The sequence below is a fragment of the Candoia aspera genome, chromosome 11 (genome assembly GCF_035149785.1).
Source record: "Candoia aspera isolate rCanAsp1 chromosome 11, rCanAsp1.hap2, whole genome shotgun sequence".
NCBI lineage: Eukaryota > Metazoa > Chordata > Lepidosauria > Squamata > Boidae > Candoia > Candoia aspera.
In genome coordinates this window covers 24,736,040-24,752,837 of record NC_086163.1, presented here as the reverse complement: position 1 = coordinate 24,752,837, position 16,798 = coordinate 24,736,040, and the positions used below count along the sequence as shown (strand labels likewise).

General features: G+C 53.5%; 1 protein-coding gene and 1 non-coding gene across 2 annotated transcripts; both read right to left on the bottom strand.

The window, feature by feature from the left end:
* Positions 1-10,607: 10,607 nt before the first annotated feature.
* RPL13 (ribosomal protein L13) lies at positions 10,608-13,910 on the bottom strand. Its single transcript, XM_063313141.1, has 5 exons — positions 13,793-13,910; positions 13,369-13,510; positions 12,795-12,968; positions 11,947-12,003; positions 10,608-10,809 (listed from the first exon to the last, which is right to left on the bottom strand). The coding sequence occupies exons 1-5, from the start codon at positions 13,894-13,896 to the stop codon at positions 10,651-10,653; spliced, it is 636 nt and encodes a 211-aa protein (XP_063169211.1). The 5' UTR covers positions 13,897-13,910; the 3' UTR covers positions 10,608-10,650.
* LOC134504199 (small nucleolar RNA MBII-202) lies at positions 13,607-13,686 on the bottom strand. The gene has a single exon (XR_010068634.1). It is a non-coding gene; the product is annotated as a small nucleolar RNA MBII-202 (small nucleolar RNA).
* Positions 13,911-16,798: the final 2,888 nt, after the last annotated feature.

The following is a 16,798-nucleotide window of genomic DNA, read 5'->3' as shown; positions in this document are numbered from 1 at the left end:
CGGGAGAGTCTGCTGGGGCTCCACCACCTTGTCTTGTAAAGGCTGAGGAGCAACTGCAGTGGTGGCAGCCTTTCTCTCGCTCGCTCGCACGCACGCACACTCTTTCCCCCCTTGTCACTGTACAGGATAATCTCACCCCAAGGAGGGAGGCAGGATGGCCCACGTGCCTTGCTGTTGAAGCAGAGGGCGGGTGGCTGCTGGAGGGAGGAACCTGGCGGGGAAACTGCTCATGATGGATGCCCACGGCTTGCCCTGGAAGGCCAGAAGCACCGGGCCCACCATGAGCAGCACTGGCCAGTCCAGCTAGGTTCTGCAACAACCCTGTCTTGACTCTGTGTCCACATTTCTCCATGTGGCACCAAAGCACCCCCGTTTTGCCGCTTGGCACGTTCCGATCAGGAGGATAAGGAGATCGGCCCCTCGTCCCTGGGACTTGTGGGCAATCCCTGCTCCTTCCCCTCCCAAATGGAGGGCTGCAAGGGGTCTGGCCTTGGACAGGTGGGAGGGAGGGAGACCCCACTGGCGAGAGGCCCTGAGCCTTCAGAGGGCATTTCTGCCAGAGCAAGCTTGGGAGGCACTCCAGGAAGTGGTAGGGGGTCCCCTGGGGTGAAAGGCAGGGCGGCTCTTCCAGGTGGACAGAAAAGTTAGACTGCCTCCCCATGTAGCCACTTTGCCCCTCAGCCCTCTTGGGAATTATGGGCACTGCATTTGACACATTTGAAAGGTATCCAGATGGGGAGAGCATCTTTTGCTGGATCCCACAATCCTGATGTCATCCATCGAATCTCCTGCCATGTAGCACATCCCCATATGTTGGGATTTTAATCTACCAAAAAGGACTAAGAGCAACATTGCCTACAACAGAGACAGATGCATCATGGAAGCAAGTTATAAGCTAAACTTTTGGGCTGAGTTTCCACAATACACTGGCTATGATCACTGGGTTAATTCAGGTTTGGTATTTACAGAGTATGCCAGCTTATTTTCTAAGCAAAGGGGCTGGGCTCAGCCAACACACTAAGGGCCCCAGCCAAGGTTAAAACTCAGCCAGCTTCGCCAGCTGAGTGCAGCCCCTTGCTCCCCTGGTACTGACCAGACTGGGCGGACCGCGGGGGTGCCGGCCTCCCCATCCGAGAGCCTTCAGAGGCTCTGTTCCCACCAGTCTCTCCCTCAGCAAGCGCTCTTCCACCCAACCCAGTACCATTCAGACAACCTCTGGGCCCACCTGCTCCCCAGGGCCACCCTGAGCGGCAGAGCAGCTGCCCTCTCCCAACCGCCCGGCCAGGCCTCTTTTCTGGGACGCCCCGCCCCCTCCGGACGGGCCGGGGGGCCGGGTACCAAGGCTGCTGTACCCCCACGGCTGCTGTATGCAACGCAGCAGGCCAGATCCGGCTGGCTTCGGTCTCGGGTCTGCTGGGCGCCCTGATCTGCCGCCTTCGGCCAGCCCAGCGATCCCGAGTTTAGGGCTCCCTGTGCGGGAGGCGCCCAGAAGGAACACTGCAGGCGCTACCAAGCCCAGGCGCTGCCAGCGCACAGCCCGCCCGGTGGCCTCGGATGGGCGCTGACGGCCGCCGCCGCCCGCCCGCCCAGGGCTCCCTACCTGCCCTCCTGCCGGCCGGCCAGGACCGAAGCGTTTGCGCGCCCGGCCGGAGCCTCTCCCGCCGCCGCCGCCCTGCTTCTCCCGGCAAGTGCCCGGGCGCCCCTTCGGTCCCTGCACCCGGCCGGGACGGGGAGCACAGCCCTCCTCCGCCCGCCGCCCAGCCCAGCAACTGGGGGCCAGGGAGGGTGTCGGACGCTCGCCCGCCGCCTCAAAGTTCCCGGCCGAGAGCTCGAGAAGCCCGCCCGCTTCCCCGACGCCCGCGCCGGGCTCACCGTTCTGCCGCCGGCCGGGGAGTCGGGCTCACGCGCGGAGCCGCCACCTCGCCAGCCCGGCTGCGCCCGAGACTCTCCGTTGCGCGGCGGCGGCGGTTAACCACTTCGGCGCCAGGCCCGCCGCGGAGGCGGGGGGCGGGGAAGGAGCCGGGCGCGCCGCCGCGCCTCCCCGGCTCGCTCCTAGACAGAGGACTGGGGGCAGCCAGCTTTCGCCCCGCCGCTTCCCACCACGCCTTTCCTCCCCGCGCAGAACCGAGCGCTCTCACCGGATCCAGCTGCCCGGGCTCGCCGACGCTCTGGGGTCCGTCCGTCCGCTCCGCACACGGGCTGGCCGCGTTAGGGAGTCGGGGCTCCGGGGTCGTGGGAACGGGCAGCCCGGGCTGGCGCGAGGGAGAGGCGGCTGCCTCGCGCTCCAGCCCCCGTTGCAGCGCTGCTTCTCCTCGACCGCGCGCGTTTCAGAAGGCGGAGCGGAGCGCTCCGGGCGACCCCCGCGCGCACCTTCGCGCCCTCCCGACGGCCGCCGGGCAGCTGGAGCGAAGAGGCGTTCAGGCAGGCAGGCAGGCAGGCAGGCAGGCAGGCGCCGCCCCTCCCGCGCAGCGCAGCGCCAGGGCAAAAGGCAAGGGCGCTGCCTGCCCGCCGCTTTCGGGTCTCCCCAGTCCCCCTGCTCGCGCCTCCCTCGCAGCCCCGGAGCCGCCCGGGGCCCGCGCCTGCCCAAGACCCCCGCCAAAGACGACGCGTTTCTCCCTCACTCTCCAGCTCTCCCTTTGGCAAGTCTCCTGGTGGAAGCCCGGCATTTGAGCTGCTCTTCTTGGGGCTCAGCTTCCAAGCAACCGTTTGACCCCAACGCCCCCGCCCCCCCAAGCTGCAAGCAGGAGTTCCTCTTTGAGGGGATCGGGGCCAGCCCTGCACCTGCCACGGCTGGGGTGGGTGGGAAACCTTGCCGGGCCAGCAATAGAAGGCTTGCCCCTGAGGTCACAAGTTAGGATAACCTGCACTTGACCATAACCTATAAATGGATTCTGTGGGCAATCAGGCCTCTCGCAATACCCTAACTTTGGGCAATCTGTTGGCACTCTTGAGATCTCCAGCATCTTCCAACCACCTTGGCTGGTGATGCCGTGAGAGGTGAGACCAGCCTCAGCTCCGCTGCCATTTTTAAAACTTTGGGAGAGCTAAAATTGATGATTAAGTTGAGTCCCCTGACAGTGCTGGGTGGCTCAGGGATGATGGAGACTCAGTCTAGCAGTGTTGGCAGTTCAGGTAGTGGCTCTCCAGGCATTCAACGCCTCCCCCCGCAGCCCCCTTTTGCAAGCAACATCCCCCCTTTATCACATAGCAAAGGCTCTTCAGAGAAGCAGACATTGGGGTTTTCACGAACTGAAAAGGCCCTGAAACCTGACCTCAGAAATGCTGCTGCTGCAACTGACAAGGAGGGAGCCGTTTCCAGCTAACAGATGTCAGAGTCAGCAGGCACTGCTAGCATTCCGGTCTTCCCCTCTCACCGCTGCTGGATTCTGAGAAGGGTGGGTGCCCTTTTCTTGGATGCCTTCAGGGGAGGGGCCGTTGCTCCCCAGGTGCAGAGCAGGGGCCTGGCGGCTGGGTTGGGCTGCAGCTCATCGCATCAGGGATACGGTCCTGTGGGCCAGTCAGTCGGTGAAAGGGAGAGGATTCTGCAGGTGCCCAGAGACTTCTCTTGCAATGGGGCAGGGGAATCCCAGCCAAGGCTGCAGGAAGTGGGATAAAAGTGGCTTCAGGGCTCTTGCCCCAAGGAGAGGAGGGGGGGAAGGGCAATAGTTTTAACCCCCGCCCCAGGGCCCTCCTGGAGCCATGGACACTGTGCTGCCTGTGCCCCTCCTAGGCGCTGCTGTGGCTGGCCGGAAAGAGCCCTCGTCCAGGGAAGCCTGTCTCTCGCTGTCTCTGTGCTGTCCTGCCTGAAGGGGGAGCGAGCATTCTTCAAGAGGCAAGCAAGCGCGAAGAATGATTTTCGCCTCCTTCCAGGATTCCACAGAAGGTCCCCAAGGCACACATGAGGGCCTCTGCCAGCCTTTGGTCTCTCCTTGTTTTCCCCAGGCAAGGCATCCTGTACCCCACCCCATCCCCTTACTACATTTTTGGGACAGCCACAAAAACATGGCTTTCCAAAGAGGCATTTTGGGACAAGGAAGATCGTGCTACCCCTGAATACTAGCACATTGTATTCATTGGTAATTGTATTGATTTTCATTTTTATTAGTGCCTTTGGCCATGGAGTAGCATAGCAGCTGTTGTAATAAATACACAATAAATAATAAATACATTTTATAGATGCCTACTTATAGGTGGAAATTTCCAGCTTCTGCTTGCAAGAAATCAAGGCACCTTTTGTCCATCCCATCTACAATAAGAGAAAGAATAATAATAATAATAATAATAATAATAATAATAATAGCAGCCAATCTTATAAAACCAAACAAGAAAAGGTTAATGCAGAGAAAGCCTTTTAAATGCTTCCAATCAGCACGTACGTGGTAAGTATCATTTTTATTGCAGGCATCGTTACTCTGTGGGCTTTGGGGCCTGGAGACTCCACGGCCTTCAGCTAGGCTTGACACATTCAGCTGCACAGCACCTGGCATCCCATCTATGGTAAACAGGCAGGAGTTTCACAGGCCAGGGTAGGAAACAACGGAGGTCAGAGAGAAGCAATTAAGACTGACCGACAAGCAAACAGATGCAAATGGAAGCTTCTGCAGCATTCTGCCCACCCAGAGGTTGGGTCCTTGTCCTCAGCCTCAGCCCTCTCCTGCAAGGCTTGCCACAGGATGCAGGTACCCCCACTGCCCCATGCCAGCCAGGGCAGCTGGTCTGGGAGGTGCAGCAGAAGAACGCCTGGCTACCCCTGGCCGGCCGGGGGTGAAGCCTCTGCCTGGCCAGGGGCAGTCTCCCCCTCTGCAGGGGCAGCGGCCTGAGATGGATGGGTTTCATTAACTGCCTTATTGCTCCATCCATCCTTCTTTGTGAGGTGAGGGAGGGGGCCACTGTTCTGAGGGTCTTTGGTGCTGGCTCACTGCTGATGGCCAATTTGCCATCCTCATTCAAGCTTCACCATTCCCAGGGGTGCAGCATCCTGAACTGACCCACCTGGCTTCCCAGAGCAAAATAAAAGCAATATTGTCATACACAGCAGCGTCCATGCCTTCCAACGCTTTTTTGTACTCCGCCTTTCAGCCCAGAGAGAGATGCTCTAAAAACAGCAACAATGCAACCCCACCCCCCACCCAGTGCTCCAATGTGTTCCCCACAAGCACCCCCTCGTAGGCCCTTCCTCTTCCTAGAAGGGGCTACTCCCCTCTAATTTAAAGGCGCAAGGAGCCAGATCTTGCCTCAAGAGGTTCATATTTTCCTGGAGTTTGCATTGTCCACAGTGAGGCTGAAGTTTTAATTTCAGGTTTGGGAAGAGGAAGAAGGAGAGCAGAGTCCTCATTTCAAAATGGGTCTGTAAAGCAGGAAGACCACCAAGGGATGCGTTAATAGGCACAAAAGAGTTAAAATGCATTGACAGTATAATCCGTTATTGGTTTTTGACACCCCCCCCAAAATCAGCAGACCCAAATCTGAACCATATTTTGAACTGAAACATTCCACTATTGAGAAATTTTAGCTCCAGACCTGAGTATTTTATCTGTTCAGTCACAGCAGATCACCGTGAGTCACTCCTCAACTCGGTTGCTTTTGTGTATGCTGCACATTATTTTTTTCCTTTCAGGAACAAAAACGGTATGATGCATAACGGAAGGTTTGTCAGTCTGCAACCTTGCTTTTCGCATTTACAGCCACGTGCTCCGTCATCTGAAGGTCATTCCTGAATTCACAAGTTATCCTGCCAACAGCCTGCATGGCAGCACCCCTGGCACAAACCCTTTTCCACCCCCTTCCACACCCACAATCCTTCCAGCACATAAGAGCATGGAAATACACTCCAATACAACCACAAGGTCATGCTTCAAGTAAGGGTGAGCATTCTGATGGCCGGACCTTGATCCTTACAACCTGGGAACTTGGATACCATCCCTGAGATGTAAAATGATGCACGCACAGGGCATTACATGGAGTGCTTTTATCTCATTAGACTTCCGGCCTTTCGCACGCACAGGCGCTCTTCAGTGACTCAACAGAGAGGTGCATGTTCGTTGCGTATCCCCAGAACCCTTGGAGGAAGGTGGATTGTGTTTGCATTGCCGAAGTAGAGGTTGGCCCATGGCACACCTGAAGCCCATGAGGCTGAGCATTTGCTCCTAAGAGGGTTATCGCTGGAGGTGATGACACCCCACCTTTTTTACACTACAGATGCGCCCCTCTCAAATTGCATTTCCCATCTCCTTTGCAGTTGCACAGAGCCCCAAAGCTGTGGTTACCCCTATCCAATCAGTTGTGTGAATCGGTCTATGACCTTGCCTAGGCAGGGGGAGCAGCTGGATGTCCCTCCTCAGATGCAACCAGTGATTTTTGGTGGGCTGTGGAACTCAACTCCACAGTTGAGATGGTGGCAGCAGCAGCAGCAGCAACAGCTGACCTTCTTGGGTTTGGCAGCTCAACAGGAGAAGGCCTGCCTGGTTAGGATGGGTGGGAGGCCACCAGGAAGTTCCCAGTTAGAAGACTAGACTGGGAAAATGAAAACCACCTTGGCAGAAGGAAAGGCAAACCACATCCACATGGCTGCTAAGAGAGCCACATCAATAGCTAGGGAGACACCTGGCATCGCACTCAGCATGAGGGCATCTTTGCCGTTCCAGGGAGCCCCAACAGCTTCTCATGCCACCATTGCAGGAAAGGCTGGGCTCCCAGGGCCAGTGCCAAGGAATTGCCAGGGCATGGGCCTAATTAATGCGCTCAATCAAAACACGTCATCTGCTGATTAAATGAGAGTTCTCAGATTCTCCTTGGCTCCAGAGAATTATTTGGGCTCTAAGGATCCTGCCCAAGCCCAGAAGAGCTCTGCTGTTGGCTCCATTTCAAAAGGAGCTGCTCAGTCTGCTTTTTCCCCACCGGAAAGTGTGTGTGTGTGGGGGGGGAGGAGAACCTGGGAGCTGGGTGCTTCCACTGCGTGCTGAGCTGCCCCACGGGGTGGGGTGGGGGATTTGGAGGTGGTCAGGATAGCAAGCCTCCCTCTTGAGAGGCAACACTGCTCCCACGGCTTCTCTGGCCTACAGAAAACGGGAGGAAGCTGTCAGCTTAACTGCAACGTTACAGTGGCTCTCTGAGAGTCCCTTCAAAGACTGTTGGTTTTGTTGTCTGCAACAATTAATACAATACAAGCCAAGCCAAGGGCTGGCCTGGTTCCATCTGTGTCCCAGGACTCCTCTGCTGAATTCAGCCCTCCCCAGAAGGGTCACAGAAGATGCAGGTGGACAGTGAAAGTACCAACATAGCCATGATGGCTTAAAAGACACCAGTCTTGGCCTCTCCTGGATGACATTTCGCTCTTTCATCCCTGCAGGTTGGCCATCACTGTTATCCACCTTCAGCTGAGGAAGTGAGGTCAGGAACATGAAGCCATGCAGAATCACCCATGAACTGAAGACCCAGGTCCAGCTCCAGGCCTACATCTTGGAAGACCGGTTCCCTCTGCCCAGCCTGTCCTCCTCTGGTCCTGGATACAGACCGGTTCCCACCTCAGCCCCCCGTAGATGAGCTTCTCTCTTGCACTTTGTCAGTCAGAAGATATACTTCCTGAACCAGCTGCAGATTGCTTTGATGTATTGATTGACAGGGCTTATAGTCCACTCCAATCCACTGACTCTGTATTGGATTTGCTCCTGAAAGCGAAGACACTTCCATTCGGATGCTGTCGAGGCATCCGAGCCCTGACCAATCCATGAGCTATAGTGGCTGTAGAGCTTTGCTTTGCCAGCTGCACACCCCCGCCCCCCGCATCCTCCTCCAGCTTGGGTGCCTTGAGCATCACCAGAAAGGTTGGCTTATTTCAGAAGGACTCCTCCATATTGCTAAATGACTCCGGTGACGTATCTTCACTGAATGCAATTACAGGAATCCTGCAAAACATCAGGAGTCTGATAGCCCCTTTTCTGACTAACCAATTTGATTAAAAGGTAGCAGCTTTCTGCAGCTGCAGCTTCTGCCTTTTAATCACATTGGTTAGTTGGAAAAGAAGCAACCCAAAATCCTTCTGGTTTTGGGCTACCAGAGACTGACATGGCTCTCCTCCTGCTAGGAATCCTGCAAGCAGCTCTGATCACCACATCTCAGAAAGCAGAGCCAAAACAGAGGGCTGAAAACAGAACCAAAGCCCTTAGAACAAACAGGAGCATTTGAGGACCTTCGCGTAGAAAGGACACTTCAGCTTGTGCCATGGAGAGGAACACTTTCCTCACAATTCTAGACCTGGGGCTCCTGGACCAAGCTGACCAGTGAAGGACAAAGTGACCACTGACAGAGGAAGCCACTATCAACATCCCCCAAACGGAAAGGTTTGCCCAGCAGGAGCGTCTTCCCATCAGATGTGCTGGGCTGAGAAGGGAGAGTTTGCACACATCCAAAGGTCTGCAGCTCACAGGAAGGTGTAACTGGAGTAGCCACTTTCCCATCTGCACTGACAGCCGGAGCAGCTGGTGCACGGAAATCTGGCTACTTTGCTCAGAGCCCATTAAGAGCACGCATGCAGCAGATCTCAGAGGAGGGAGAATGTCCTGTTTCTAATTAGAACAGTTGGCAGCGTTGACTGCTTCCTGGGGAAGGCTGGGAACACAGTTGTCTGCGCCAATTGCTACACAAGGCCTGCTGCTGATGTGCATCGTCCAACGGACGTCCGAAGAGTTCTCGTGTCCGAGGATTCTCCACAAAAGTTGAGTTGCTTCTAGCTCGAACGGGCCTAGCCAGTAAACCACAAAAAAAGGGACGAATGCAAAGGAACGTATCCCAAGATCAGGTGCCTGGGGACAGATTGCTCTGACCTATTCTGCCATCTGCCCGTTGAAATGGATCCTATACTCTGCGGTCACAACTGGCGGTCTCCTTCCCCCTGAAAGCTTTAAAAGATGAACCAGGAAGGTAATTGCTCTGCACTTCTCCGTAAGGATGTCTCTTGACGCCCTCTGAATGCATGGCAACTTGGCGTTTTTTGGAGGGCACTCAGTTGGGAGAGGCTGACGTGGAACACAGGGATGGTCTACTTTGCAGGTCCTGAAATTCCTACGATATATTATTGGCTAGTATGTTTCTGCACTGTAAATTCCAGGGTTGGGGAAACAGAGACCCCCCCTCCTTCTGCACCACAATCCTGTGGCCTGTATTGAATCTGGGAACCTCAGCAGAGCTTGAGCAATGCAGAATGAGGTGCCAAGGAGGAGCTGTAGCTCAGAACACAAATGCAGTGCCAACGGTCTGCTCCTCAGGTCTGGAGCTTCCACAGCCCTTCCAGGCAGTAGGGTGGCGGGTCTCCTTCAGAGTGTGGAGTGACTGCCCCGGAAGTCTCCAACTCGACAGCTTGCTGCCACCATGTGGAGACTGCTGCCTCTGCAATCAGAACTGAGGCAAAAGACTTCTTTCCCTGTTCTCGGCGACAGCCTGGACTAGTCCCTGCAGTTTTCTTGGCAAGGTTTTTCAGAAGTGGTTGCCATTGCCTCCTTCCTGGGGCTGAGAGAAAGTGAACGGCCCAGGGTCACCCAGCTGGCTTTGTGTCCAAGGCAAGATAGAATTCATGGGCTCCCGGTTTCTAGCCTGATGCCTTCACCACGACACCAAACTGGCTCTAGCATCTTCTTAAAACAGCAAATAACAGACCCAGCCTGGCTCCCCAACCTGGAACTGATCTGAATCCTAAATGTCATTCCCTTGGTTTACACCGTCAAGACCCACCTGGAGAAAACCATACTGCACGTGCCCCAATCAGCTGCCCACAGTAAGGGCCCCGTGTCGTTGAAAGGCGTTGGCAGGATTTCAAAGAGCAGACTCTAAGCCATCTGCCACCCCTGCGTCTACTGAGCAGCAGGCACACCTCGACTGGAGTGCTCAGGCATGCACAGAGCTGCCCTAGAGGCCCCAGCTCTGAGCAAGACGTCCTTCGTGTCCAAGGGCGTTTCCCAGGACCATCAGGCTACCGATTCTGCTCACCATTCCACCCGCGATGTAATGCACCCGAGGTAAACGCGGTGCACCTCAGGACAGTTAAAAACAAAAAAACCCACCACAAACACCAACAAAACACATTAGCTGCACATTCCCTTTGTGGCTGTCCAGATTTAGAAGACAAAACACAGGTATGGTAGGAAACACCTCCCCCCTCCCCAATTTTGCTAAGAAGCATCACTTGATCCCACTTGGAAAAACTACAGAAAGTCTGTGTTTATATTGTACAGCACTACCAAACCCAATGCGAATATGACTTTTCCTCTCCGGTCCCTTGCAGGCTTGAGTACCCTGAAAATCTTACGTGACCCACAAACCGCCCGTTCCTCCTCCTGTATCGCTTGCAACAAGTATGTCAGTGCTGGCAGCCTGCCCCTTCGTGCTCCCAACCGCCCAGATAACGAGGGCTCCAACCACCCTCAACTTCCCAGCTCAAAACCGACAGCAAACCAAATGCTAGGACGGCCACAGTCCCTGCCCAGCCACACGAGGCACAGCGAGCCCCTCGCTGCCAGGCGCTGCAGAGCATGGCAAAGGCACCCCGTTTCGGAGGCAACATTTCTATCCCCCCTTTCCACTGCTGCGTCCAAACACAGGAGGACACCACGCTGTTCCAAATCTCTCCTCTTTATTGAGCAACTCTGTCCAAGCAGTTTATTTCTTCTTTTCCACATCCTGCTCTGCTGCCTCCTTGGCTCGTTTAGCCCGGATGCCGAAGAGCCGGGCGTTTGCCCGGGCCATGCGCAAAGTGGCAAAGGCCTTGAAGTTCTTCTCTTCTTCTGAGATAACCCGGGCCTTCTCCTTTTTGTATACCTATGAAAGGGAAGAACGGAACAGTCACGCACAGCATATGCCATGCTTCTTTTCCGCTTTTGACAGGGCGTCACCGGCAGCTCAACCAGCATGCTGGGCCTTGTTCTATTAGCACAACTGCTCACACTCCCAGTAAGAAGTACCCAGTAGGATTTTCCAGGTTCAGTCATACTCAGCACTAAACCCCCCCCAAAATTATTTTTCTCTGCAACCCACATGCTTCTAATTATGATTTAAGAGATCGAAAAGAAGCTGGCCAGCTGACAAATACTTTACCCACAGAACTGTGTACAGTTCTGATTATCACATCTCAATTAAGAAATCAGAGCCATGAAAGGAGACCAAATAATTAAAGGGTTAGAATAGCAGCATGAGAGTCACTGTAAAAAATGTCTTTTTTAGGAAAATAATAATAATAAAAAAAGACAGGCAGAGAACGGGTGAAGGCAGGGCAGAGATCTACAGAACTAAACATGATGTGGAGAAGATTTATCTTCCAATGAATCAAACCCAGGGAAATTGCTTCTTCACATCAAGTATAATTTATGAATCTTAGTGCCACAATAAGACCTGGTGACATTGCCTTCTCAGACAGTTATCAAAAGTGATTTGACAAATTCAAGGAGAAAGAGCTGCCTGTTGACAGCTTTGAAGCTTGATAAGGCTGTCACTTTCACATCCTGCCACCAGAAAGATTTCACATTACAATGCAAAAAAAAAAAAACTTGGCAAGACTTGGGTCCCTTGAATTCAGCACCAGCATAATAATGGCCTGGGGGAGCAAAAGCAGGGCAGGCCCCCTCCACATCCATTCCCCAGTTGTTCAGATCTGTGGCACAAGGAGCGCTACGGAGAGCTGGAATTAATGACGCAGCAACTTGCACTTCCCAAGCTTCTGTGGACATTGCAATGCTAAGCTAACAAGCAAGAAGCCAACCGTGAATGGTCATTTGGACTGTCCACTCAGCTGCTTATCTGCAATTTCAAGGAATAAGTCTAAAGCACGTGGAAAACCCATCCTCTCCCCAAAACATCCAAGGCAAAACTTAAGCCCCCAGTTAAGAGCAGGAAACACCTACTGGTTAACACCAAACGTTTGAGGAAAGGTCCAACAAGTCCAAAGACTAGGTCACTTACGGTTTTGATGGGCATAACTGGTCCAGACAACTGTGTGGCCATCTTGAGTTCCTCTGCCTATAAGAAGGGAAAGGATTAACAATAAGAGGCTTTACTATTCTCACCTGGACTGCAGAGATGCAGTTCTGCGAGGAACGGCAGATGGTCTCCATAATGGGCACAATGGTTTTTTAGTTTTAAAGAAAAAAAATAGCCAGAAACGTGGGAAGTAGTCAAATCTCTTAAAATGTTTGTATTTGAAATCTCACAACCTTTTGGCACTGTTGTCCTAAATCTTACAAAATCTCAGACGAGAACACAAAAAGCAAGTGAGATTAGATTATTTCCCAAGAACTCAACTGCTTTACGTTAAAAATATATACACGTACATATACATACATATACATCGAACGTTGGAGTCCAAGGACAACTGGGGAGGATGGGCACTCGCTCGGATGTCTACAGGAAGCCAACTGCTCGCCTTTGGTTTACATGGTCTCTCAAAGGAGCTTCCGGTGATGATAAAGTAGCCCATACGGAAAAGAGGGTGGGATTCTTGGGACCTACCTTCAAACAGTCCGGCGCCAAATGAGGTAAATCCCCACTATAATTTACCGAACAAGCCACAGCAACCAATTTCATTAAGCCAAAAGTAAGCCAACGCATTACGGCTTAGTGTGTGAGTCCAGCTGGGGCGTCGCAAGGTTTCCAGCTTGGCAATTAAGGTTTTCCTTCAAAAGCATGCTTTGCTTTTCACCTTGGCGCCACCTCTTCTGCTCCAATACAGACCAACTCCAGCCTTTAGGGCGAGGAACTGATTACGAGGCAGTACCTACAAAGAGGTTTCTGCGCTCAAGCCCTGCACTCACCGTGCTGTCTCCTTTCTTGGGTGCAGAAGACTTCCGGGGAAAGAGGATGAGTTTGGAGCGGTATTCCTTTAGCCGCTGAACGTTGGCTTGCAAGGCTTCAGTAGACCGGTTGCGGCGCCTGGGGTCCACTGCGATACCAATTGTCCGGGCAAACTTCTTGTTGATGCCAGCCATCTAGGAAGAGTTATGTCGACAGAGGCCTCAGATACAAGCGAGCCCTGCATCGCTGCTCCTGCCCCCTCTGCGGAGGGAGGACAGTCACCAACTGGAAAAGGGCTCAAGGCACCGTCATCACAGAGGTTACAGGTATTCTGGGGCAAGCCTCATCACCTGACTGCAAACGGCTTACCAGGGCCAAGATGAGACAAACACCGGCAGGATCTTGCTGAGTTTATCAGAACCTGAAGCAAATTCTCTGAAAATATACACTGGCCCACCAAAAACACTGGCCAAATGACTTTCTAAAAAAAAAAAAAACCTCAGCGTGAAACACCTGATCCTCAAACAATATAGGCGAGGCAGCCCATTATGCCGTACCCCTCCCAGCATTTCCCACGCCTCCCCGTTTACTCACTCTCAGCTCTTCCAGGCTGAATCCTCTGCCAAAACGGACCTTGGTATGGTATCGCACAGTGGGGCACCTCACAATTGGTCTAACTGGCCCAGATACGGGGCGCGGAGCAATACGGCGGGCTTTTGCCTGGCGGGCTTTTCTCCTGAGAGGGAACAGCAACAGAAAGCACGGCGTCAAAGCTTGCTTTTCCTCTCTGAGATACGCTACAGCAAAATCAAACAAGGCACTCCACTTTTGGGGGGGGGGAGCTACAACCATCAGTTTTAGGGGTTCAAAGGATCATCAATGTAGTACAGCGATTCCGGAGAATTTTCATCATCTGGCTGCAGCAACGAAGCCCCAAAGGCCCGTCCTCTGTGTTACCCAGAGAGCCCCTGTGGTTTTGCTGGAAATCACAGAAGCTCAGCGGGCTCTCAGACCTCACCTGCGGATCTTCCTGGCAGGCTGGTTAAACCACGTGGCCACTCGTCTTTGCCAATCCTTATGGAAATGGGGCTTCAAGATCATGCCATTCCGGCTGGGCGCCATGCCTGCTCAGATCCCTGAAAATACAAAACTGGCCAGGTTACGCCAGACCCCCGCTGGATACCATTTCAGCAGTGACTTTGTTGCTGAAAACATATTTCACTTTTCCCCAGCAGCACCTCCAGCAACAGCTGGATGTACCACACAGCGCCTGGCATGGCTTCCGGCACATCAATGCTGCATCCTACCAGCCTAGGGAAGATTACTGAATTGAAACACACAGCCAGATACATCAAATCCCTTTCAATCGACGTCCTGCCCAGTTCTTAAGAAAAGCATCTCCCATCGTTTTATTTACACCTGCTGTTTTAAACGGCGTTTACAATGACGGGAAAGGAATGCACCCAGAGCTGGTTTCGTCCGCCTGGAGCAGCTTATAAGTCTCTTAAATTAAACAAATTGCCCTATCCGTCTGGTCCCTTTAACACCGCAGACTCAGCCCGCACAAAACCTCGTGGATCGTGGCGGCCCCTGGTGCCCAGGGGGCCTCGGCGAAGCCACAGAAGCCCCCGCGCGGCTTTAACGGGGCAGCGCGTTAAGATTAGGACCCGGGAAACGGGCAGGCGAGGGCGAGAGGAGCGCTGCGAAGGGGACGCCCGAATGCCAGCTCGTCCGGGAGGTCGCAGCCCCGCGCGAGGCTCCGGAACCCCCGAAGAGGCGCCCCTGTTACGGACTTTCTCCTCGCTCTCCCCCGGGCCGGCGCCCGAAAGGCCGGTCCAGGCTTGCCCACCCGGCCGCTGACTCCGGCGGGACCACCTACGGCTCCGCCCGGCCTGCTGCTTTGACGCGGACGGGCCTCCCGCCTCAGCTCGCACGCGCTCCGGAGGGCGCGGGACTTCCGCGGCCCGCCACCGAGACCCTCCAACGGGAGGCGCCGCCGGGCCAAGAGGCCCTTCGCTCCGGGCCACCGCTCCGCTTCTCGCCCTCCGAGCCGCCGGAGCTCAACCGCGAGGCCCTCCAGAGGCCGCCCGGCCGCCTCGGGAGTCGCCTCCGCAGCGCGGGAGGCGGATGAGGGCGGATGCGGTCCCGGGCGTCCCCCCAGCACGAGAACTCACCTCCCGGGAGCGAAAATGGCCGGCCGGAAAAAGAAAGAGGCGGCGCGACGGACGCCGGGATATGTTGCCGTCGCCGCGTCCAAGGCGCCCCGGAAGTGGCGCAAATTCACCCTGGCCAATCCGCGCAGCGGAATTGCCAATTCGTTTCCAGTCGCTTTGCCCCTCGCAAATATGGCGCCTAACTTAAAGGAGCCGTCCTCCTCACCCCATTGGTTTCCGTTGCCCCGCTTTTTATGCAGCCAAAATGCAGATCGGTTTTTTCCTAATCTGGTGCCTTCCAGATATATTGGAGTACCCCTCCATAGACTTAATGGATATGGTTGTTGAAGATGATGGGAGTTGTAGTGTGTAGTATCTGGACAGCATCTAATGCAGGAAGACTGGTATAGATACCCCAGAACTGGCCAGAGACCTTTGGTGCTCAACCACGTGTCAAAACATCCCCAATGAGCAATTATGACACTGGGCTCACGAATTTGTATTCCTACAACATTCCAAGGCTTTCAAATTTGCCTCTAGCAACAAATCACAACTGGTGCTGTTCATGGGTCAAGGACAGGAGGATCAGAGGGCTGGTCCTAAGAAACTGGCTTCTGCTGTTGATCAGAAGCCAGGCCACCCTGACCTCTGCCTGTTAAACCAAAGGTCTGCAGCTTTATCAAGCCTCCATATGGAAAGAAGGCAGGTCAGCCACATCAACGTTTTAGAAAACCCTGCAAGATCGTTTGCAAAAAGGCATTTTCTATCACACCAAGTCCAGGAGAAATGCCCTCACTAGCATTAGGAGGAAAATGCATTATCTTGAACTCCACAGTATTTAAGGTAACATTAAACCCTTGTTGCCACAACAAGCAATCGTTTCAGGTGGCTGCACCATATCAACAGAAACAACCAGTCATGCTGAAGCAGCAATGGAAATAGGCAACGAAGGCTAAACTAGGTGCTTTTTGAATTTAGTAAAAAAGCATTTTTTAAATAGTTGGACAACGTGGAGTGCTTGCAGATGTTTCATTATCCAACTAGGTAACATCTTCAGTGCTGGTGAGTGTGGGTTTTTCTCCGTTTATATCCAGTGGCTTGCCCTGCCAGCATTGGTGGGGGTGAGGTTTCCTCCTTGGTAGTTCCAGATTAGGGTATTGTTTTCTGCTTGTCTGTCTGTTGTTGTTCCCTCTGAATTTGGGTGTTGGCTGCTGGAGAGGATGCGCTCAGGTCTTTTTTGTTTCCTTCTTAGCTTTTCTAGTCTCTTTTGAACGGTGTGTAAATATTGGACAACATGCAATTGTTTGGAAAGATGATCATATAGCACAAAATCATGGTTTCACAAATGGAACAAATACATTTTTGGTGGAAGATTCTAGAAAAAGAAAGAAACCTTCACCATATCCCACATCCTGAAATCTGAGGACAACACTGTTCAGAACAGGGAATAGAAAATAACGGTTTTCCTAGTTAAGCCCCCTTAAGTTTCAACAATACTCAGTTCTGCGGCCTTTATTAAATCTTTATTGAAATACAGCAGCCCGTTGAAAACAAAACACAAGCCTCTCCAGTGTAAGAAAAGGCAAACACGTTGTATGTGCCCTAATATTACACTTCATTTATGTTGCTGTTCTTGAATTTCTTTAACAAAGGGATTTTCGTGAAGACGTTGCTAGGCTGCAGACTTGGATGGCGTAGGGAGCTTGCGGCCTCCTTTTAGATACTGCTGAGCCTCAATTCTCAGAACCTTTTGCTGTCAGCTGGAACAGCTGGATTGTACCTCACCAAGAACCATTCAATGTGCTGAATATGAATCAGGTGCCTCTTGGAAACTGGCCATCAGTCAGGAACTGCTTGGCTTGACCTCTTAG